Source organism: Palaemon carinicauda, chromosome 41, assembly GCF_036898095.1.
Source record: "Palaemon carinicauda isolate YSFRI2023 chromosome 41, ASM3689809v2, whole genome shotgun sequence".
Taxonomy (NCBI): Eukaryota; Metazoa; Arthropoda; class Malacostraca; order Decapoda; family Palaemonidae; genus Palaemon; species Palaemon carinicauda.
The window spans coordinates 44,448,619-44,471,495 of NC_090765.1; the positions used below are offsets into that span (position 1 = coordinate 44,448,619).

The 22,877-nt window shown below is 43.5% G+C and overlaps 1 protein-coding gene across 4 annotated transcripts in view; it reads left to right on the forward strand.

The window, feature by feature from the left end:
* Positions 1–22,877, forward strand: part of LOC137632568 (vam6/Vps39-like protein) — a 91,670-nt gene that overhangs the window by 44,121 nt on the left and 24,672 nt on the right. For all 4 annotated transcript variants that reach the window (XM_068364581.1, XM_068364582.1, XM_068364583.1 and 1 more), the window contains exons 10-14: positions 3,874–4,032; positions 11,186–11,417; positions 12,007–12,188; positions 12,498–12,617; positions 13,576–13,678. In XM_068364581.1, coding sequence (XP_068220682.1) covers positions 3,874–4,032; positions 11,186–11,417; positions 12,007–12,188; positions 12,498–12,617; positions 13,576–13,678 — 796 coding nt within the window. The remainder of the gene's footprint in view (positions 1–3,873; positions 4,033–11,185; positions 11,418–12,006; positions 12,189–12,497; positions 12,618–13,575; positions 13,679–22,877) is intronic.

Below are 22,877 nucleotides of genomic sequence, written 5' to 3' on the forward strand. Positions count from 1 at the left end.
CATAATCATACCACACTAAAAGAATAATGTAAAACATATTTCTGCAATAATATGACTAAATAACTAAGCATTTCTGAGCAATTTGATAACATGGTGGAATGGCGCCGACTGCATGCCGGCCTTAAAACAATAAAAATACACGGGATGGAGACGCGAAATTCTCCAACACACAAAAAGGGGGGTACTCAACTTAGTTGATGAGGAAGAAGCCGAAGCATCCATGATCGAAAATTGCTCAAAAAGCTAAGAAAAACAGGCAGAAACTCCCCCAAGTGATCGTTAAAGATGACGCTGCGAAGAGGGAATGGTTCAACAGGAAACGTGTTAGTTGTAGCACATTGAGATTTGGAGTTGTAACGGCTCACTTGCCCACGTATCCTTACCTCTAACTTATCCCTCGAGACAAGGTTAACTCTATTCGGAAAAAGATAGCCATGGCTTATTATTAACATGTCCTTGATTTATACATGATATCTCTTGGGATATTCGCTCCAGCGGTCAGAACTCTGTTGATACTTCTAAGGTAAAATCTCTCTGGTATATCACTCGCAGAAATATCCCAAGTAGAAGCTGCCAATGAGGAACTTCCAACAGGACGACAGGGCTCAAGCCCAAATATATATATATATATATATATATATATATATATATATATATATATATATATATATATATATATATATATATATACAGTATATATATATATATATATATATATATATATATATATATATATATATATATATATATATATATATATTTATATATATTTGTAATGTAAAATATGTGTATATAAATATACAGTATGTATGGATAGATATATCAATTGAGAGTTAGGATTAGGGATTAGATCAATATTAAGTAAAATTATTTACTACTATATTGATGTGGGATGTTTTGCAGTATTATTATTATTACTAGCTAAGCTATAACCCTAGTTGGAAAAGAAAGATGCTATAAGCTAAAGGGCTCCAACAGGGAAAAATAGCCCAGTGAGGAAAGGAAATAAATAAATGATATGAGAAATAATGAACAATTAAAAAAAAATATCTTAAAAACAGTGACAACATCAAAACAGATATTTCATGTATAAGCCATAAAAAGTTATGTCAGCCTGTTCAACATGAAAACATTCTACATATTCAACTACCCGATTAGGAAGACCATTAAAAAATAGGTTATCCTGGAATTAAAATATTGTAAAATCTCTTAGTACAAGATTTACATTACATTACTAGATTTGGCCGGACAAGGGACAGTTTCTGTTATCAGAATAACTGTTGTAATATATGATACCCTCTTGAGCTGATGTAGATTAGATGACCAGGCATGTTATTGAGTAGTGTGAGTGAGGAAATCTATTAGTGAAGGCTAATCAGCAGGGTATTTGAGTGATGGAGATAACAGAGTCCAGTTAGGATCATGTTTTTCTCTTATACAGGTATGTCCTCTGTGGTAGCTGTTTGTCTCAAGTACTGTATGTTTATTTATTTCCAAAATCCTATCTTCAAGTAGAAAATGCTATTAGCTGCAAGTGCCAACCCGAATACAGTACCTTTAAATCTAAAAATGATAAAAATATTCTCTACACATTACCCCCTCCCCCTCCCCCTCCCCGGATTGTTGCTACAATTTAATGTATAGAGAGGCAAGTGAAAGCAGGAAGTTACTGGAGAAAACCCACAAAATTTAGAATAATCTAAATTCTCTTGTGAATTGTTTTATTATTATTTTTTTTTTTTTTAGCACACCCTTGGTTTAGTGTAATTTGCTTTTCAACATTACTCACGTATGACTACTGATTGTTTTAAACTAACAACAAATACCCAAGTTGAATTTGAACACTGATGGGTCCTAAATCTTGTGTTCTAGTACTGCTCCCATTGTTCTTAAACCCCTTCAATACGATGACATACATTGCAGGTTAAAACATGCCAAGCACAAGGTTTCATGACATAATAATGATGTCATTTTCAAATATAAACCATATGGAAGTAAAAATCCTTAGTTTATTCTCCCAAAGATTATAAAACATTGTCGTATATCACACCTAAGGAATATTGTACTAAAAATAGATCCTCCCCTTGATTTTAGCCAGACATACTTCTCTCCTCAGTCCACTTAGTTAGAAATTGTGATTCTAGCCTTTATTCCTGATAATGTAAGGGCTATTTTAATTTGCATAATCATGCCATTCATTTTAGCCAGTTAAAACATTCTCTATGTGAGGCATTAATCTCATAGTATCGTACTGTGAAGTGAAAACAGAGAATACATGTCTTTTCCATTGTTTGCTCTTGTAAGCTACTGCTACACTTTCCAAATGAGTTGATTAAGGCAACTACCGAAGGATTTTTCTTTTTCTTACTAAAAGAGAGAAATTTTATTTGAAGTATCATTTTCAATTTATCATATGAAGGTATGTATTTAGTAAAATTACTTTTTTCATATTTTACTCAGTCAATTCTAAAGTTTTATCAAAGTTTAGAAATGCTTTATCCCTGTTGCCAATGAACAAATATTTTTTTTATAGTTATTAGCTTTGTGGTGCTTAATTACTAAGCTTAGGAAATTATTGACGTTTTCTTTCCTATTCTCTAGTAATTTTTTGTGGAATTTGTTTTACCTCTCCATAAACCAAAAAGAGGTACTGTATTCAGTAATTTAATAATATATCTACTTCACATAACTTTATTTATAACAACTACAGTAATTGTTTGCTACTGTACGAAAGTTGAGATGAAAGTAAAACGGCTGATGTTATTTAAATCAACTGTTCATATCAAAACATGTTTTTAGTTTGGTTGTTTATAGTCGTATGTGTTACTAGCAATGCTTTTATCATTTTCTTTTGCTTTTTAACTTATTGAACTAGAAGTTTGGATATAAAGGTGGAGAAAGAGAGGTTAGTTTATTATAATTTGGTCTCATAAAAGGAACTTGCATGATATACAAGATACATGATAAAATCTGTTTTTGTGTATGAAAATTTTGCAGTCGCACAATATGCGAGATTGCAAGTTACGCAAGTTTATATGGTATTACTTTAATGATTTTTAGGCCATCAAATGACTTTTTAACAAGGCAACATGGAAGAAAGGAAGGGGGGAATGGAGGTGGAAGTCTAAAATTCAGCAGTAAGGGACTCTACATAGACATTTTAGTAATGCTTATACCATAGCGCACTGTATAAGGTTCACTGATGGTACTATTGTACTATACCCTTCTATGAGAGTTAGTACAGATGGCTGCAATACCAGCAAATGTTGCATCTAGTAATTGGGTTAGTTCTGCAATCATGCTAGTTTATCAGCCTATGTTTATTAGGCAACACCATGTCTCTTGTAGACCTCACATAAATCTAACCCATACATTTATTCTTTCATGATATATTCATTGTTATCGTCTTCTATTCCGATAAGGTGAAATGTTCATGGCCTATATTTTGAATGCCCTTAAATTCTGTCGTAATTAAAAATAAATGCTCTTAAGATGTTTGCTGTCTTTGTAAAGAACTTACTAATGAATATTGTACAGCCCATACTTATTTCTTTACTGAAATATAATTAATAGACAAACAGAAAAAAATGCTATTCATTTAATAAGCAGTATTGTTGAAAAAGCTATCCTTCTACAGCAATAAAAATTATAGTGAAAATGGTAATGTACAGAACTAATTCTTCGCCTTTTGAAACTTCTGTAGAATTAGTAGTTTGCAGTACTGTTCAATGTTTGATGGAAATGACTGTAACACTAAAAGGTAATTTGTTGGTGAATTATGTTTATTTTTAGAATTTCAAGCTTTTTTTCAGTTACAAATTTATTCCTTAATTTACCTTTCAATTGGGAACTGATTCCTTTCCAAAATTTCAGATGAAACGTCGCTACATCAATCGCATGATTGACGTGGATGAAGGGAGTGATTGTAATATTACTCACGTTAGTTCTAGTAGTGGAAGTGGTAAAGCAGCTACTTCTTTAAAAGAGAAAATCCAAGTCATTGATACAACTTTGCTTAGATGTTATATTGAGGTAAGTTAATTGTTAATTTCCCAGCAGAATATAAGATCAGATGTTATAATCTTCAGCTTTCATACTTTAGTAATTTATATTTTTCAATATTAAACTTACCCGATAATCATGTAGCTGTCAACTCCGTTGCCCGACAGAATTCTATGGAGGGATACGCCAGCTATCACAATACTAGAAGGGGGTGTACTTACCAGCGCCACCTGTGGCCAGGTACTCAAGTACTTCTTGTTGACACCTCCTCAATTATTCCTCTGTCGTGCTTCCGGCAAGACGTTCTGGGATATGCTTATGATCTTCGAGTTTGTTCACGGCTAATTGGTGAAGTATTCTCTCAGATTTCGGCTGTCGCTTTACTGGAAACCTTCTTATATTAGCTAGATAGCTTTTATATAGTCCTGATATACGGTTAACGATCTTTTGCTTGATTTTGGAAACCCCTTTGGCTAACTCTTTGGATTCAAGATGTCTGACATTTCGCAAGCCCCCTCCCATAGACGATGTAGGTCTTGCAATAGGCGTATTCCGAAGGCCTCGGTAGATCCTCACACCGCTTGTTCTGACTGTAGGGACAGACCCTGTCAGTTAGAAAATCGATGTGAGGAATGCGCCGGACTTTCGGAACTGGAATTTGTCCGTCTTTTAAAATATTCAACTAAGTTAGAGAGAGGTAGAGTTAGGAGGAGTTCTTCTCACTCTTCACTGTTTTCCTCACCTCATGATCCCCTACCTTTTCCTACCCCTGTAGTGGCTACCCCCGAACCTACTGTTTGCCCTCCGCCTGATATGTCTGTTGTTTTGCGTGCTATTCAGGCCTTAGGCGATAAAGTAGAGTCAGTGGTAAGTGACCATAAGTCTCTGATGGCCGAAGTTAAGGAACTTAAGGTCAAGAGTGCAGTGGGTGGAATTAGTGCCAGTGCTGTGACGAGTGCTAGTGTCAGTGCAGTGCCAAGTGCTAGTGTCAGTGCCAGTGTGGTGCGTGAGGATACTTCTGTGCGAGCCAGTCGTCCTCCCAGTCCGGGACCTCTTGCAAGCTCCCAAGCCCAGGGGAGAAGCAATGTCGAAGGGCATAAGGGTTCGGCAGGCCTTGTCAGGCGCACAGAAGTATCCTCGGTGGTTGCGGGCGTGTCTTCCAAAGACCGTCACTCCCACCTGCAGACGATTGAGCCCGTCTTTATCTCGTCCGCTGATCATCTGTCAGGGAAGAAACGTTGGTCTCAGGTCTCGAGACCACTTAAACGCAGAGTCCAGTCCGCGAGTGCTCAGCCAGGTTGCAGTCATTGGCTCAGCTCTGACTCGCCGCAGTCATCTGTCGACTGCACTCCGCCCAAGAGGAGTAAGGTTCTGCCACAACAGAGCTCGACTGTTAAGGCTTTACCTCAGCCTACTGTAGTTTCTGCCGACCCTAAGTGGACTCTACTACAGTCCATGCAAGCACAGCTTTCGGACTTGATGCGTGAGTGTCGGGCTGAGAGTGTTGCGCCTCCGCCTCCGCCTACACTCCCTCCGCCTGCGTTCGCTCCGCCTACGCTCGCTCCGCCTGCGCTTGCTCCGCCTGATCGCAGTACCACCTGCCAGGCGTACGATGTTGAGCCACAGTCTGAGTTTGCTGTTCCCAGTGGTGTTCAGCCTCCGCCTTCTTTAAGGCAACCTTTGCTATGGGATCAGGAGGATTATACCTCTCTTCCTCCGCCTCCTCTTGCTGCTCCACCAGTGGTGCTACTCTCGGCTGAGGTACAACAACCTCTCCCGTGCATGAGTCAGTCTCCTCAGCTCTCGCTGCAGCGAGCTCAACCATCCACAAGGCAAGCTCCACTACACCTTGGCCTTGCGCCTCAGGAGCCTCAGCTTGCGAGACATTTACCTTGTTCTGCGCAGCCTCAACCTCATCACGCTCCGCTCACACCACAGGAATAGGAACTTGCTACTCCGCTTCCACCAACCGCTCAGCAAGCGCAACCCTTGGGTTCAACCTCTCATGATAGGAGTCAGCCTCGTCCACCCATGCGCCTTCCTTCTGCTTTGTCTGTTATTCAGCCTTTGCAGTCTGAGCCTCAGGTTCTCCCTCAACAGTTACTTGAAGAGGAAACCACTAATATTGTTCCTACTCGTTCGGACTCTGCTGTTCAGCATTCTTGTCCAATATCTTCGCTACACTCTGATGATGAGGCGTCTGATGATGAGGAGGCACACCTGGATCCCTCGTCAGACGTGGATGAATCCAAGCCTTCTCCACAGTCTATTGACTTTCGTAAGGTCTTGGCTCTGCTTAGGGAGGTTTACCCAGACCACTTTGTCTCTGCTATTCCCCGCTCTCCACCATCTGAGTTTTCGCTGGGCGTACAACAAGCTAAGTCCTCCTATACTAAGCTAGTCCTAGCAAGGTCCTCTAAGAGAGCATTAAGGATCTTAGGGGAGTGGCTGCAGACTAAGCAACACCTTGGCAAAACTTCTTTCATGTTCCCGCCGACTAAGCTCACCTCGAAAGCGAGCGTTTGGTATGCCACAGGAGAAGCACCAGGCTTGGGAGTACCTGCCTCTGCCCAGGCTGACTTCTCAAGTCTGGTAGACTCGCCTCGGAGAACTGCAATGAGGCGTTCTAAGGTTTGCTGGACCTTCTCAGACCTGGATCACTTACTGAAAGGACTGTTTAGAGCATTTGAGATGTTCAACTTTCTTGACTGGTGCCTGGGGGCCCTCAGCAAGAAGACCTCTCCTGCGGACAAGGATTCTGCCATGCTATTAATGTCCTGCATGGATAAGGCCATTAGGGATGGATCTGGTGAGCTTGCGTCGTTGTTTGTATCAGGGGTTTTGAAGAAAAGGGAACAGCTGTGTACCTTCCTTTCCTCCAGCATTACACCTTGCCAAAGGTCACAACTTCTTTTTGCTCCGCTCTCGAAGTTCCTCTTCCCCGAAGAGCTGGTTAAGGACTTGTCTGCTGCCCTGATACAAAAGGACACTCACGATCTTGTAGCCTCATCGGCTCGTAAGTCTAAGGTTGCTACCTCAGTCCCCAAGACTTATCGCTCCCCAGTGGTTGATACCCCTGCTACGAGGTTCATACCGCCCTTTCGTGGTAGAGCCCCCAGCCGAGGAAGCTCCCGTCCAGACTCTTACAGGAGCAAGTCCAGGAAAGGCTCCAGGACATCTAAGGGAAAAAACTGACTCTCCGCATCTCCAGACAGCAGTAGGAGCCAGACTCAAGATCTTCTGGCGAGCCTGGGAGAAGAGAGGTGCAGACGCCCAGTCTGTCAGTTGGCTGAGGAACGGTTACAGGATTCCATTCTGCCTCAAACCACCTCTGACCACATCGCCCATCAACCTCTCTCCCAACTACAAAGAAGAGGACAAGAGGCTAGCATTGCACCAGGAGGTGTCGCTTCTTGTGCAGAAGAAGGCAGTGGTTATAGTCCGGGACCATCAATCCCCGGGCTTCTACAACCGTCTCTTTCTTGTGGCCAAGAAGACAGGGGGTTGGAGACCGGTGCTGGACGTCAGCGCGCTCAACGCGTATGTCACCAAGCAGACGTTCACGATGGAGACGACGAAGTCGGTCTTAGCAGCGGTCAGGCAGGAGGACTGGATGGTCTCGTTGGACTTGAAAGATGCCTACTTTCACGTTCCTATTCATCCAGACTCCCAACCTTTCCTGAGATTCGTTTTCGGAAAGGTTGTCTACCAATTCCAAGCCCTGTGTTTTGGCCTAAGCACAGCTCCTATGGTCTTTACTCATCTGATGAGGAATATAGCAAAATTCCTACACTTATCGGACATCAGAGCCTCCCTCTACTTAGACGACTGGCTGTTGAGAGCCTCCACGAGTCGTCGCTGTCTGGAGAATCTCAATTGGACTTTAGACTTAATCAGAGAACTGGGTCTATTAGTCAACATAGAAAAGTCTCAACTCATTCCCTCCCAATCCATTGTGTACCTGGGAATGGAGATTCGGAGTCAGGATTTTCGGGCTTTTCCATCGGCCCCCAGGATAAGCCAAGCCCTAGAGTGCATCATGAGCATGCTGAAGAGGAGCAGTTGCTCGGTGAGACAGTGGATGAGTCTCACAGGGACCCTTTCATCACTGGCCCTGTTCGTCGAGCTAGGGAGACTCCACCTCCGCCCTCTTCAATTCCATCTTGCAGCTCATTGGGACAAGGGTTCGACTCTAGAAGCAGTCTCTATCCCAATCACCAAGAGATGAAGACCACTCTCCTGTGGTGGAAGCACAACCTCCTTCTCAGGGAGGGTCTATCGTTGGCTATTCAGACCCCCAATCTTCATCTCTTCTCAGATGCATCGGACTCGGGCTGGGGTGCGACCTTGAACGGACGGGAATGCTCGGGAACGTGGAACGAAGAACAGGGATTACTCCACATAAACTGCAAGGAGCTACTAGCAGTTCATTTAGCCCTGTTGAACTTCAAGTCCCTCCTGCTAGGCAAAGTGGTGGAGGTGAACTCAGACAATACCACAGCCTTGGCTTACATCTCCAAGCAAGGAGGGACCCATTCGAGGAGCCTATGCGAGATCGCAAGGGACCTCCTCATTTGGTCAAGAGGTCTAAACCTCACTCTGGTCACGAGGTTCATTCAGGGCGATATGAACGTCTCAGCAGATCGCCTAAGCAGAAGGAATCAGGTCATTCCCACGGAATGGACCCTCCACAAGAGTGTGTGCAACAGACTTTGGACCTTGTGGGGTCAACCTACCATAGATCTGTTTGCCACCTCCATAACCAAGAGACTTCCGCTGTACTGTTCCCCTGTTCCAGACCCTGCAGCAGTTCATGTGGATGCTTTTCTACTGAACTGGTCCCATCTCGACCTGTACGCATTCCCACCGTTCAAGATAATAAACAAAGTTCTGCAGAAATTCATCTCGCACGAAGGGACACGGCTGACGCTGGTTGCTCCCCTTTGGCCTGCAAGAGAATGGTTCACAGAGGTACTTCAATGGCTAGTCGACATCCCCAGGACTCTACCTCTAAGAGTGGACCTTCTACGTCAACCTCACGTAGACAGGTTGCACCCAAACCTCCACGCTCTTCGGCTGACTGCCTTCAGACTGTCGAAAGATTCGCTAGAGCTAGAGGCTTTTCGAAGAAGGCAGCCAGTGCGATTGCCAGAGCGAGAAGGGTTTCCACTCGTAGAGTCTACCAGTCTAAGTGGGAGGTCTTCCGAAGCTGGTGTAGAGCCAATTCAATATCCTCTACCAATACCTCTGTGACCCAAATAGCTGACTTCCTTCTACATCTTAGGAATGAGAGATCCCTTTCAGCCCCTACGATTAAAGGGTATAGGAGTATGTTGGCTTCAGTTCTCCGCCACAGAGGTTTGGACCTTTCTTCCAACAAAGACCTTCAAGACATTCTTAAGTCTTTTGAGACTTCTAAAGAGCGTCGTCTATCCACTCCAGGCTGGAATCTAGACGTAGTCTTAAGGTTCCTGATGTCACCTAGGTTCGAACCTCTCCAGTCAGCTTCCTTCAAGGACCTTACCCTCAAGACTCTTTTTCTCGTCTGCCTTGCAACAGCTAAGAGAGTCAGTGAGGTTCATGCCTTCAGCAAGAACATTGGTTTCACGACCGAATCTGCAACATGTTCTTTTCAGCTCGGATTCCTAGCAAAGAACGAACTTCCTTCACGTCCTTGGCCTAGATCGTTTGAAATACCTAGCCTCTCCAACATGGTAGGTAACGAACTAGAGTTCTTTGCCCTGTCAGAGCTCTCAAATTTTATCTTAAGAGGTCTAAACCTCTTCGAGGACAGTCAGAAGCCTTATGGTGTGCCATCAAGAAACCTTCGAGGCCCATGTCCAAGAATGGGGTTTCATATTATATAAGGCTTCTGATTAGAGAAGCCCACTCTCACTTAAAGGAGGAAGACCTTGCATTGCTGAAGGTAAGGACCCACGAAGTAAGAGCCGTAGCTACTTCGATGGCCTTTAATAAAAACCATTCTCTGCAGAGCATAATGGATGCAACCTATTGGAGGAGCAAGTCAGTGTTTGCATCATTTTATCTTAAAGATGTCCAGTCTCTTTACGAGAACTGCTACACCCTGGGACCATTCGTAGCAGCGAGTGCAGTAGTAGGTGAGGGCTCAGCCACTACATTCCCTTAATCCCATAACCTTTTTTAACCTTTCTCTTGAATGCTTTTATTGTTGTTTTTATGGTTGTTACGGTAGGCTAAGAAGCCTTCCGCATCCTTTTGATTTGGCGGGTGGTCTATTCATTCTTGAGAAGCGCCTGGGTTAGAGGTTTTGTAGAGGTCCTTTGGTAGGGGTTGCAACCCCATATACTTTGGCACCTTTGGGTTGATTCAGCCTCCAAGAGAAACGCTGCGCTCAGTAAGGAAGACGAACTTAAAAAAGAGGCAGAGTAACGGTTCAATTCGACTTCCTTACCAGGTACTTATTATTTCATTGTTATTTGAGATAACTGTTATATGAAATATGGGATACTTAGCTATCCTTTAATCTTGTACACTGGTTTTCACCCACCCCCCTGGGTGTGAATTAGCTACATGATTATCGGGTAAGTTTAATATTGAAAAATGTTATTTTTATTAGTAAAATAAATTTTTGAATATACTTACCCGATAATCATGATTTAATCGACCCTCCCTTCCTCCCCATAGAGAACCAGTGGACCGAGGAATAATTGAGGAGGTGTCAACAAGAAGTACTTGAGTACCTGGCCACAGGTGGCGCTGGTAAGTACACCCCCTTCTAGTATTGTGATAGCTGGCGTATCCCTCCATAGAATTCTGTCGGGCAACGGAGTTGACAGCTACATGATTATCGGGTAAGTATATTCAAAAATTTATTTTACTAATAAAAATAACATGTTTGAAATATAGATTGTATATTTGTTTATATGGGGTAATATGGTGATAAAAGGATAGATCATGAGCTTTTCAGTAAAGTTTTTTAAAAAACATTTTCACTATATGTGTAGAGGATTAGGCATTCCATATCTTCATGTTGATTTTGATATTTTGCAGTCAAAACCAGGTGGACATCAAAGACATTGTTATAACAAGATATATTTTGTGAATACTGTTAATGTTATATATTTAAACTTGATGAAGATAAGAGTTCAATGTAAAGCATATTTTGCTAATAGTGTTTTATTCCTTTGTTTTCATTTAACAGACAAACAACAACACGTTGGTCGAATCTCTCGTGAGAATGCCTGAAACGCGAGTTAGCTTACAAGAGGGGGAACGCCTTCTAAGAAAAAATGAAAAATTTAGTGAACTTGTTTATTTTTATCGTAGCCGGGGCCATCACAAAAGAGCTCTTCAACTTTTGCAAAGACATTCCGATAACCCTGAGTCAGTCTTGTATGGCCATGACCACACTATTTGTTATCTCCAGAATCTGGGTATGTCTTGTACTGAATTACTGCTTTTGTTTGTATCTTAGTAAATTCGCTAAGAAATTTGCAGAAAGATCCTAGAAATGGTAATCCATATTAGATATTAAAATATTTGATGTACTTCATTCCAAATGAAAAACCATGTAAGAGAAGATTTTTAACCCTTTTACCCCCAGGCTCTTTGGAAATTTCCAACCCTTAACCCCCAAGGGGTTATTTTTTTCCCAGCAAATTTTGCAGTATAATTTTTTTAAAATTGCTCTAACAGCCTTAATTTTTGTCATAGAGAGGTCAGGTTGGTCTCATTCTCTTGGAAAATGCCTGAATTTTTTCAAAAAATTATCAAAAATATGAATAAAAAAAAAAGTTTTATAGCATTTTTTTGCAAGGACGTACCGGTACGTCCATGGGGGTAAAGTGATGGGTTTTGTGAAACGTACCAGTACATCCTTTGGGGGTAAAAGGGTTAATAGGTGTTAATTAAGTGTTTTTGAACACATGTTGTAAGTAAATTACTCAGTAGAATGACATAGAAAGTAAGTTATTTAAGATAATTTTGTAGTTATTTGAAAAGTATATTCTTTTCTTCCAACAGGACCTGAGTATATAGATCTGATAGGTGAATATTCAGAGTGGGTTTTGAAATCTCATCCTAAGGATGCTCTGAGAATTTTCATAGGAGACAGAGCATGCTCTGGAGAAGTCGAGAGCCTTCCAAGACAGAGAGTGTTGTCTATTCTTCGGAGGCATGACCAACAGCTAGTCATGGAATACCTTGTAAGCATTTATTATTTGGTTTATTACTAAGGGAAGGATTTTATTTGACAATGCTAAGTACAGTAATCCTTTGGCTATCATGGGTGTTACACACACACACCGTGATAGCTGAAAAAAACCACAAAGTAGATACGGAAATCTTTGGCATTAATGGAGTGATATTGTAAGATAGAAAGATGAATTTATACAGATGTAGCTTGTGAATAAAATTCTTTGTATATCGAAAATATCACTAACCTGGGTATATCTTAACATACATACTGTATACAAACAAAATTCTAATTTGTTATGTATTTTATTTTTCATCAGGAGCATGTTATTTGGGAATGGGAGGACACAAATCCAATTATTCATAATGAACTCATAATGCAGTACCACAGAATAATAACTTCCCCTTATGCATCCAGCGATCCAGTTAATATAGAACAAGTAAGTACTAGAATGGTTTTTCAATCATGTTGCGGTAAAGCATGTTGTGCTTATATGGCGTTCATTGCTAATGTGAGAGATATATATATACAAAATGAACTATCAGTCCAGTACAAGGTAGTTTTGTAGAGAGAAAAAGTAATGTAATTAATCTTGCACTGCTCATTATTGTCATGCCAAATACTTTACAGGGATGTTTTAATACTCTTCACTTTTTAATTTAGATTTGGTAATTGTAAGTGCATTTCAATGATTTTATATCTATGCTAAGTTTACTTACCCATTGGAAGTGACTGCTTACCTTCAAACATGTTACATTAGGTATGCAAATTCAGTTATTTATGAAGGACACCTCTTAACCTATCTGGTTTCGGAGTATCCATCATGTCTAGGCTTAATATTCATTATGTTATAGTTAAAAGCCCACTAAATACTTCTAACAATCCAAACTTTATTTTCTGTAAACTTCTTTTATAGTGTAAATACATTATCTGGGTCACAATGGATTGTGATGAAATTATTGTTAGAATAGTTTAGAGTAATAAGTTAATGCTCAGTTTGAAAACTGTGTGGCTGCAGACTCATTTTTATCATTTTATGGTTCTTAGCCTCATGTAACCCCTAAATGGATGTTCCTGGTTCCAAATGTTTGACCTTAAACCATCTAACCTTACATATTAAACTATATACATTTTTAGCATAGTCACTGATCTTTATTATGAAGTTATATTATATTAGCATAATTTTGCACTTAGACTTGTTCATATTTCTAGATGACATGACATATTAAAGTGTTCATTGTATTATTATCTTTGTGTTACTAAGAAATATACTTATGTAAAACTAACTGAATTATTCCCTTCTGCAGAAACTAGCAATGTAGTTTTCAAATTCCTTTTCAGTTATGTACTGTAGTTTTTATCAATGCTAATGTAAACCTTTAATTTCTGTGTTTCAGGAAAAAAAGAAAAAAGAAGAAACAAGAAACAGATTAATGTTGTTCTTGAATGAATCAAAATACTTCACTCCTGCAAGTTTGCTTGCGCATTTCAACAGTGATTGTAAGTTATTCTCAAATAACTTTTTTAATAGAGTCGTTTGAAAATATATAATGATTTAATTCTGCTTTTACATTGTAATTTGTCAGTGAACATTTACTTTTATTTTTAATACTTCACAGATAACCCAGTTAAAGAATGTTTTAAATGCTATAATGTTTATTTTGCTTTGTCTCTCTTAAGATTGTCAAATGGGAGAACAATTTAATATTCTTTTAAAATATGATTTGTTGACATCTTTTTTATAAAGCTTTGTATGATATTCACAATTTTAAATATTTAACTTAGCCGGTGAATATATAATAGCTGCTACTCAGCGGCTCGACAGAAAACACACTCAAAAAACTCGCGAGCGATCGCTATGAAGGTTGCGGGTGTGCCCACCAGCGCCAACTATCGGCCAGATACCACTCTTGCATGTAAACAAACCCTTCAATTCTTCTCTGTCGACCTTGACGACAAGACGTATCAATACTCGCTGTAGAACCTGGAGTTTTCTCAACATATTTGGTGAAGTACTTCATTTTGGTTTGAGCTTTCGCAGTGCAGGTGTTTTTCCTCAACTTAAACTCTTGAACTCTTTATTGAATCAGATTTAATTGTTGATGACTTGGATTGTTTTTTGGACTTTCTTTGACTAATTCAAAATGGCTGACCCTTCACAAGTACCTAGATTTCGTAAGTGTAATGCTAGGGACTGTAATAGGCGTCTTCCAAAGGCTTCTCTCGACCCACATACTGTTTGTTCCAATTGTGGGGGTAAAACCTGTCAATTGGGAGATCGGTGTGAGGAATGCGTGGGCCTTTCGGAATTCGATTGGCTCGAATACGATAAGTATGCACGTAGGCTAGAGAGAGATAGGGTAAGGAGAAGTTCATCTAGGTCTGTAGATTTTTCCTCTCCACATGCCCCTGAACCTAATCCTTCCCCTGTAGTGGTTGTTCCTAACCCCCCTTCTAGCACTCAGGAACCATCTATGCAAGACATGTTACGTGCTATTCATGCCTTGGGGGAAAGAGTTGAAGCGTTAGCAACTGATCGTAATCAACTCATGGCTGACGTGAAAGAGCTTAAGTGTCAGAGTGCCACAGCAGAAAATAGTGGGAAAGTGATTAGTGCGTAAAGTGTTGTGAACAGTGTTGCGACCGAGGGTTCGTCTGTTCGTGCCTGTCGTTCACCTAGTCCGAGACCTCTTGCAAGCTCCCAAGCCCAGGGGAGAAGTAATGTCGTACGACTTATGGGTTCGAGAGGCCTTGATCAGCGAACAGACGTTCCCTCTATGGTATCAGGCGTATCTCACCAAGATCGCCCCTACCATAAGACGAGAGAGCCCATTTTCTCCTCGTCTTCCGAAGGCTTTTCGCGCAAGAAACCGTGGAGCAAGGTTTCTAGGCCACTTAAGCGGAAGTCGGTCCCTTCAGGACAGGTCCAGCTTCCTGGATGTAGTCATTGGGACAGTTCTGACCCGTTGCAGTCATCGGATGACTGCTCGCCGCCTAAGCAAGGCAAGGTTGTGCCGTCTCAGACGTTAACCCCGTCGTTTACCGCACCCATTCCCGTGGACCCTAAATGGGTTATACTGCAGGACATGCAGTCTAAGCTTGCCTCCCTTATGGAAGACTATTCTGCCGATAAGGCTTCCGTTGAGCCTAGCCGTTTATCTCATCGAGATCCTGGCCTTCAGCCACCCAAACGTACTTTTGTGCGTCCTGTTGACGTTGGCGTAGCCAAGTCACGTCAGTCAAGTTATTTAGAACCTCACTCGATGCGGTCTCGTGTGGATTTTCAGCCGCATTTGGACGTTAGGCCACTTGCTGATGCTCCTGTTGACGTTCAGGACGTTCGCCAACCATCGGAGTTGACTTGTTTTGACGCTGAGCGTCAACCACCGCAGTCTAGAGTTGTTTTGACTGCTCAGACTAGGCGGTCAAAGCAGTCTCGAGTGGACGCTGTGCGTCCTCACGCACCTGTTGTTGTTGACAGTTCACAGACTGTCAAGCAGTTACATGACGTTGCGTCCTGGTCCGCTACTAATGCACCAGTGCGTGTGGACGCTGCGTGTCAAGCATTGCCAACCCCTTTGCTTGTTTCTCAGCAGTTGTCAGATGAGGAGCCTTCAGATGAGGACGTTGCTGACCCTCAGCCTGAGGATCATCCTTCAGATGTAGTTGAACCCAGAACAGTTCCTCCATCAATGGACTTTAAGAAAGTCATGTTAATTTTTAAGGAGTTGTTTCCCGATCACTTCGTCTCTGTTGCTCCTCGTTCGCCGCCGTCTGAGTTTGTTCTAGGCGTACCTGTTGACATGCCAGCCTTTACAAAACTTGTGCTCTCTCGCTCATCCAAGGGAGCTTTACGGCTTTTAGGCGATTGGTTGGAAACCAAGAGGAGTTTGGGGAAGACGGCCTTTGCCTTCCCTCCATCTAAACTCTCGTCTAGATCGAGCGTCTGGTATGCCACGGGAGAAGTTCTCGGCTTGGGAGTCCCTGCCTCTGCCCAGGGCGACTTCTCAAGCCTTGTAGACTCTCCCCGCCGCCTAGCCATGAGACGCTCGAAGATTAGTTGGTCCTCCTCGGACCTTGACCATCTGCTGAAAGGCATTTATAGAGCCTTTGAAGTTTTCAACTTCCTTGACTGGTGTTTGGGAGCCTTAAGTAGGAAAATCTCATCGGCTGATAGAGATGTCTCCGTACTTATTATGTCCTGCATGGATAAAGCCATCCGCGATGGTTCCAATGAGCTCTCCTCCTCTTTTACTTCAGGAGTCCTTAAGAAGCGAGAGTCCCTTTGCTCTTTTCTGTCGGCAGGAGTTACTCCCTGTCAAAGATCTGAACTACTCTTTGCTCCCTTATCGAAGTTTTTGTTCCCTGAACATAGCTTTGTCTCTCGTGCAGAAGGACACCCATGACTTGGTTGCGTCCTCTGCTCGCAAAGGGACTCCTTCGACATCCTTTTCTGCAAGACCAAGGATAGACACTCCGGCGTCCAGGTTTATTCCGCCCTTTCGTGGCAGAGCTCCCAGCAGGGGAAGTACTCGTGCCGAGGGAAAGAGAGGAAAGAAGAGAGGAGCCAAGTCCTCACGTGGCAGAGTCTGACTGCCCGCAGCCTCAGACAGCAGTAGGTGCCAGGCTCAAGAACTTCTGGCAAGCCTGGGAGAAGAGGGGCGCAGACCAACAATCTGTGAGGTTGCTCAGAGAGGGGTACAAAATTCCATTTGTACACAAACCTCCTCTAGCGACTTCCCCCATCGACCTCTCTCCCATATACCGAGAGGAATCAAAGAGACAAGCCCTGAAACTAGAAGTGTCTCTTTTGCTAGAGAAGGGAGCGGTGGTGAAAGTCTCGGACCTTCAATCACCGGGGTTTTACAACCGTCTCTTCCTAGTACCGAAGAAGACAGGAGGTTGGAGACCGGTGCTAGACGTCAGTGCACTAAACGTCTTTGTGACGAAGACAAAGTTCACCATGGAGACCACGAAATCGGTCTTAGCAGCGGTCAGAAAGGGAGACTGGATGGTCTCTCTCGACCTAAGGGACGCATACTTCCACATCCCCATTCACTCAGATTCCCAACCTTTTCTGAGGTTTGTTTTCGACAATGTGGTGTACCAGTTTCGGGCCCTGTGCTTTGGCCTAAGTCCTGCTCCTCTCGTGTTTACGAGGCTTATGAGGAATGTTGCAAAATTCCTCCATTTATCGGGAATCCGAGCCTCCCTTTACTTGGACGACTGGCTTCTCAAAGCCTCGTCCAGTCATCGCTGTCTGCAGGATCTTCATTGGACATTGGATCTGACCAAGGAATTGGGACTTTTGGTCAACATGGAAAACTCCCAACTGATTCCATCCCAAACTATACTGTATTTAGGGATGGAGATTCGCAGTCCAGTTTTTCGGGCTTTTCCGTCTGCCCCTCGAATAGAGCAAGCCCTGCTCATAATCCAACTGATGTTGAAGAGAGAACGTTGCTCAGTCAGGAATTGGATGAGTCTAGTAGGAACTCTATCATCCCTGGAGCAGTTTGTCTCGCTAGGAAGGCTACACCTTCGACCTCTCCAGTTCCATCTAGCTTTTCACTGGAAAAAGGACAAGACGTTAGAGACGGTCTCAATCCCGATCTCCGAAACAGTAAAGGCATGCCTGAATTGGTGGAACGACAATATCAGTCTAAGAGAGGGACTTCCCCTAGCAGTTCAGAAACCAAACCACGTTCTATTCTCGGACGTGTCGGATTTGGGTTGGGGTGCGACCCTGGACGGTCGGGAATGCTCAGGTCAGTGGACCTCAAGTCAGAGGAGCATGCACATCAACGGCAAGGAGCTTTTGGCAGTCCACCTGGCCTTGATGAACTTCGAGAGTCTCCTTCGAAACAAGGTGGTGGAGATCAACTCCGACAATACCACAGCCTTGGCATACATTTCCAAGCAAGGAGGCACCCACTCCCTGCCGCTGTACGAGATCGCAAGGGACCTGCTCATTTGGTCAAGAGATCGAGGCATCTCCCTGTTAACGAGGTTAATCCAGGGCGACTTGAACGTCTTAGCAGATTGCCTCAGTCGGAGGGGTCAGGTAATTCCTACGGAATGGACCCTCCACAAGGACGTGTGCAAGAGTCTTTGGGCGACTTGGGGTCAACCCACCATAGACCTCTTTGCAACCTCGATGACCAAGAGACTTCCAATCTATTGCTCTCCAGTCCCAGACCCAGCAGCAATACACATAGACGCATTTCTTCTAGATTGGTCTCATCTAGACCTATACGCATTCCCACCATTCAAAATTGTCAACAAGGTACTGCAGAAGTTCGCCTCTCACGAAGGGACAAGGTTGACGTTAGTTGCTCCCCTCTGGCCCGCGAGAGAATGGTTCACCAAGGTACTTCGATGGCTGGTAGACTTTCCAAGAAGTCTTCCTCTAAGAGTAGACCTGTTACGTCAGCCCCACGTAAAGAATGTACACCAAAGCCTTCCCGCTCTTCGTCTGACTGCCTTCAGACTATCGAAAGACTCTCTAGAGCTAGAGGTTTTTCGAAGGAGGCAGCCAGTGCGATTGCAAGAGCGAGGAGAGCTTCTACCATTAGAGTATACCAATCGAAGTGGGAAGTCTTCCGAAACTGGTGCAAGTCAGTATCTGTATCCTCGTCCAGTACCTCTGTAGCCCAAATCGCTGATTTTCTCTTACACCTGAGAAAAGTTCGCTCCCTTTCAGCTTCCACGATCAAGGGCTACAGGAGCATGTTGGCTTCGGTCTTCCGGCATAGAGGCTTAGATCTTTCCAACGATAAAGATCTACAAGATCTCCTTAAGTCTTTTGAAACCTCTAAGGAACGTCGTTTGGCTACTCCTGGATGGAACTTAGACGTGGTCCTAAGGTTCCTCATGTCAGACAGGTTTGAGCCATTACATTCAGCCTCCCTGAAGGATCTCACTCTTAAGACTCTTTTCCTGGTGTGCTTGGCCTCGGCTAAAAGTCAGTGAACTTCATGCCTTCAGTAAGAACATCGGCTTTTCTTCAGAAAAAGCCACTTGTTCTCTTCAACTTGGTTTCCTGGCCAAGAATGAACTGCCTTCTCGTCCTTGGCCTAAATCTTTTGATATTCCTTGCTTATCAGAGATCGTAGGCAACGAACTGGAGAGAGTGTTATGTCCCGTTAGAGCTCTTAAGTTCTATTTAGCTCGTACTAAGCCATTATGAGGTAAATCTGAAGCGTTATGGTGTTCGGTTAAGAAACCATCCTTACCTATGTCAAAGAATGCTTTGTCATATTTTATCAGATTTTTAATACGAGAAGCCCATTCCCACTTGAGTGAGGAAGACCGATCTTTGCTTAAGGTTAAGACGCACGAAATTAGAGCTATAGCAACCTCCGTGGCCTTCAAGCAAAATAGATCTCAGCAAAGTATCATGGACGCGACTTTTTGGAGAAGCAAGTCAGTGTTCTCGTCATTCTACTTGAAAGATGTCCAGACTCTTTACGAGGACTGCTACACACTGGGTCCATTCGTAGCAGCGAGTGCAGTAGTGGGTGAGGGTTCTACCACTACACTTCCCTAATTCCAATATCCTTTTTAATCTGTCTCTTGAAATGTTTTTAATATTGTTTTATGGGTTGTAAGGAAGGCTAAGAAGCCTTTCGCATCCTGGTTGATTTGGCGGGTGGTCAAAGTCATTTCTTGAGAGCGCCCAGATTAAGGGTTTGATGAGGTCCTGTTAGTATGGGTTGCAACCCTTTATACTTCAGCTCCTGGGAGTCTTTCAGCATCCTAAGAGGATCGCTGGGCTTCGTGAGGAAGACAGACTTACAAGGCAGAGTAATCGTCTAAGTCAACTTCCTTACCAGGTACCTATATATTTTGGTTTTGTTATATTGATAACTGTCAAAAACTCTTAGCTTATACGCTGTAAACTTAATTAACTCTGGTCTCTACCCACCGCCTTGGGTGTGAATCAGCTATTATATATTCACCGGCTAAGTTAAATATTTAAAAATGATATTTTAATTATAAAATAAATTTTTGAATATACTTACCCGGTGAATATATAAATTAAAGGCCCTCCCTTCCTCCCCAATAGAGACGCAGCGGGACGAGAAGAATTGAAGGGTTTGTTTACATGCAAGAGTGGTATCTAGCCGATAGTTGGCGCTGGTGGGCACACCCGCAACCTTCATAGCGATCGCTCGCGAGTTTTTTGAGTGTGTTTTCTGTCGAGCCGCTGAGTAGCAGCTATTATATATTCACCGGGTAAGTATATTCAAAAATTTATTTTATAATTAAAATATCATATCTCTACATAAATTATTTCATAAAAATTTGCATTAGTTTTATAGTTACGAGATACTTTATAAATACAATGAAACAAAACTGAACGGGTGGGGATGGTATATTAGTGTGATATATTGTTAATCATTTTTCAATATTAATCTTACCCGGTGATCATGTAGCTGCAACTCTGTTGCCCGACAGAAAAAACCTACGGTCGGGATACGCCAGCGATCGCTATACAGTTGGGGGTGTACAACAACAGCGCCATCTGTCGAGTAGGTACTCAGGTACTTCTTGTCAACAAGAACCAATTTTCTCTCTGTCGTGCCACCGGCAAGACCTACTTGATACGCTGTTGTTTCTGGAGTTGATTTCACGCTTTTTGGTGATGTATTCTCTCTAGATTTTAGCTTTCGCTGTACAGGAGTTATTATCATTACCTTATCAAGCTTTTTTTGATTAGATTTGGATTATTTGTTGACGACTTGGATAGATTTTGGATTTCCCCCTTTGACTAATTCAAGATGTCTGACCATACTCAAGTCCCCAAGTACAGGCAGTGTAGCGCTAGGGACTGTTCTAGGCGTCTTCCGAAGGCCTCTAGAGATCCTCACACCGTTTGTTCCAATTGTAGGGGTAAATCCCGTCAATTGGAAGATCGATGTGAGGAATGCGCTGGGCTTTCGGAATTCGATTTTAATGAATAACTTAAGAATGCACGTAGGCTAGAGAAGGATAGGATCAGGAGGAGTTCGTCTCGCTCTTTTGATTTTTCCTCTCCCCATGCCCCTCAACCTATTCCTTCCCCTGTAGTGGTGACTCCCGACCCTTCTACTAGGTCTCAGCAACCCTCGATGGCGGACATGATGCGTGCCATTCAGGCTCTTGGTGACAGAGTGGAGTCATTAGCGAATGACCGCAATCAACTCTTGGCCTATGTCAAAGAGTTGAAGGAGAAAAGTGCAGTGGGAAGTGTAGTGAGTGCAAGTGCTGTGAAAAGTGTCAGTGTCAGTGTTACGCATGAGGGTGCATCTGTTCGTGCCAGTCGTCCTCCCAGTCCGGGACCTCTTGCAAGCTCCCAAGCCCAGGGGAGAAGCAATGTCGAAGGACCAAAGGGTTCGACAGGCCTTGATCAGCGTACAGATGTACCCTCAGTGGTTGCGGACGTATCTTGCAGAGATCATCCCACCCACAACCAGACGAGTGAGCCCATTCATTCCTCGTCTGCGGAAGTAGTTTCTTGTCAGAAACGCTGGACCAAGGTCTCACGACCTCTCAAGCGCAAGGTCCCTTCCGAGCGAGTCCAACGGCCCAGGTGTAGCCACTGGGTCAGTTCGGACTCGCCGCAGTCTTCCGAAGACTGCACACCTCCCAAGAGAGGTAGAGTTGTTCCGCAGCAGGCAATAACTCTGTCTGTTGCTGCACCATCCGCTGTAGACCCTAAGTGGTCTTTGCTGCAGTCTATGCAGACTCAGCTAGCTTCCTTCATGCAGGAGTATCGTGCTGAGAAGGTTGAAGCTGCTCCCGTTAACCCACAACCTGCCACGGTTGTGCGCTCAGCTGACACTGCGGCTGCCTGCTCCCACACTCCGGCTGTGAGAGCTCCACCACCGATGCGCAGTCGACCCTGCCAGACGCATGTTGACGTTAGCCGACATGCGGCACCCTCCGTTGACATGCGTGAGCTACCGCATCAGCAGTGGGAAGGTGCTGTCAAGCTGCCGTGTTTTGACGCAATGCGGCAGTCTCCGCAACCCACGGCAGTCCCCACCACGCACCTCCACTCCGCTTTTGTTGTTGCCAGCTCTCAGACTGACCAGCAGCGGCATGATGTTGGATCCAGTGCAGCTACACATGCACCCGTGCTGCCGGATTCAGCCGTTCAGCTTTCTTCTACTCCTTTGCCGCTTCCTCCTCAGCTTTCGGATGAAGGAATATCTGATGACGACGAAGCTGCTCATTTGGACGATCAACACTCCGACATAGACGAACCCAAGACTACGCCTCCCTCCTTAGACTTTAGGAAAGTCCTTGCTTTGTTTAGGGAGTTGTATCCGGACCAGTTTGTGTCTGCAGCCCCACGCTCACCTCCCTCTGAGTTCGCTTTAGGCATGCAGTCAGCAACTCCTGCCTTTACGAAGCTCGTACTCGCGCGCTCTTCCAAGAGAGCTTTAAGGGTACTGGGAGAGTGGTTGCAGGCCAAGAAGCAACTTGGGAAGACGTCCTTCATCTTTCCCCCCACCAAGCTTGCTTCCAAATCTAGCGTCTGGTATGCCACGGGAGAAGATCTCGGCTTGGGAGTTCCTGCCTCTGCCCAGGGCGACTTCTCAAGTCTGGTAGACTCTCCCCGCAGACTGGCTATGAGACGCTCCAAGATTTGCTGGACCTTTTCGGACATGGACCATCTTTTGAAGGGAGTTTTTCGTGCGTTTGAGATCTT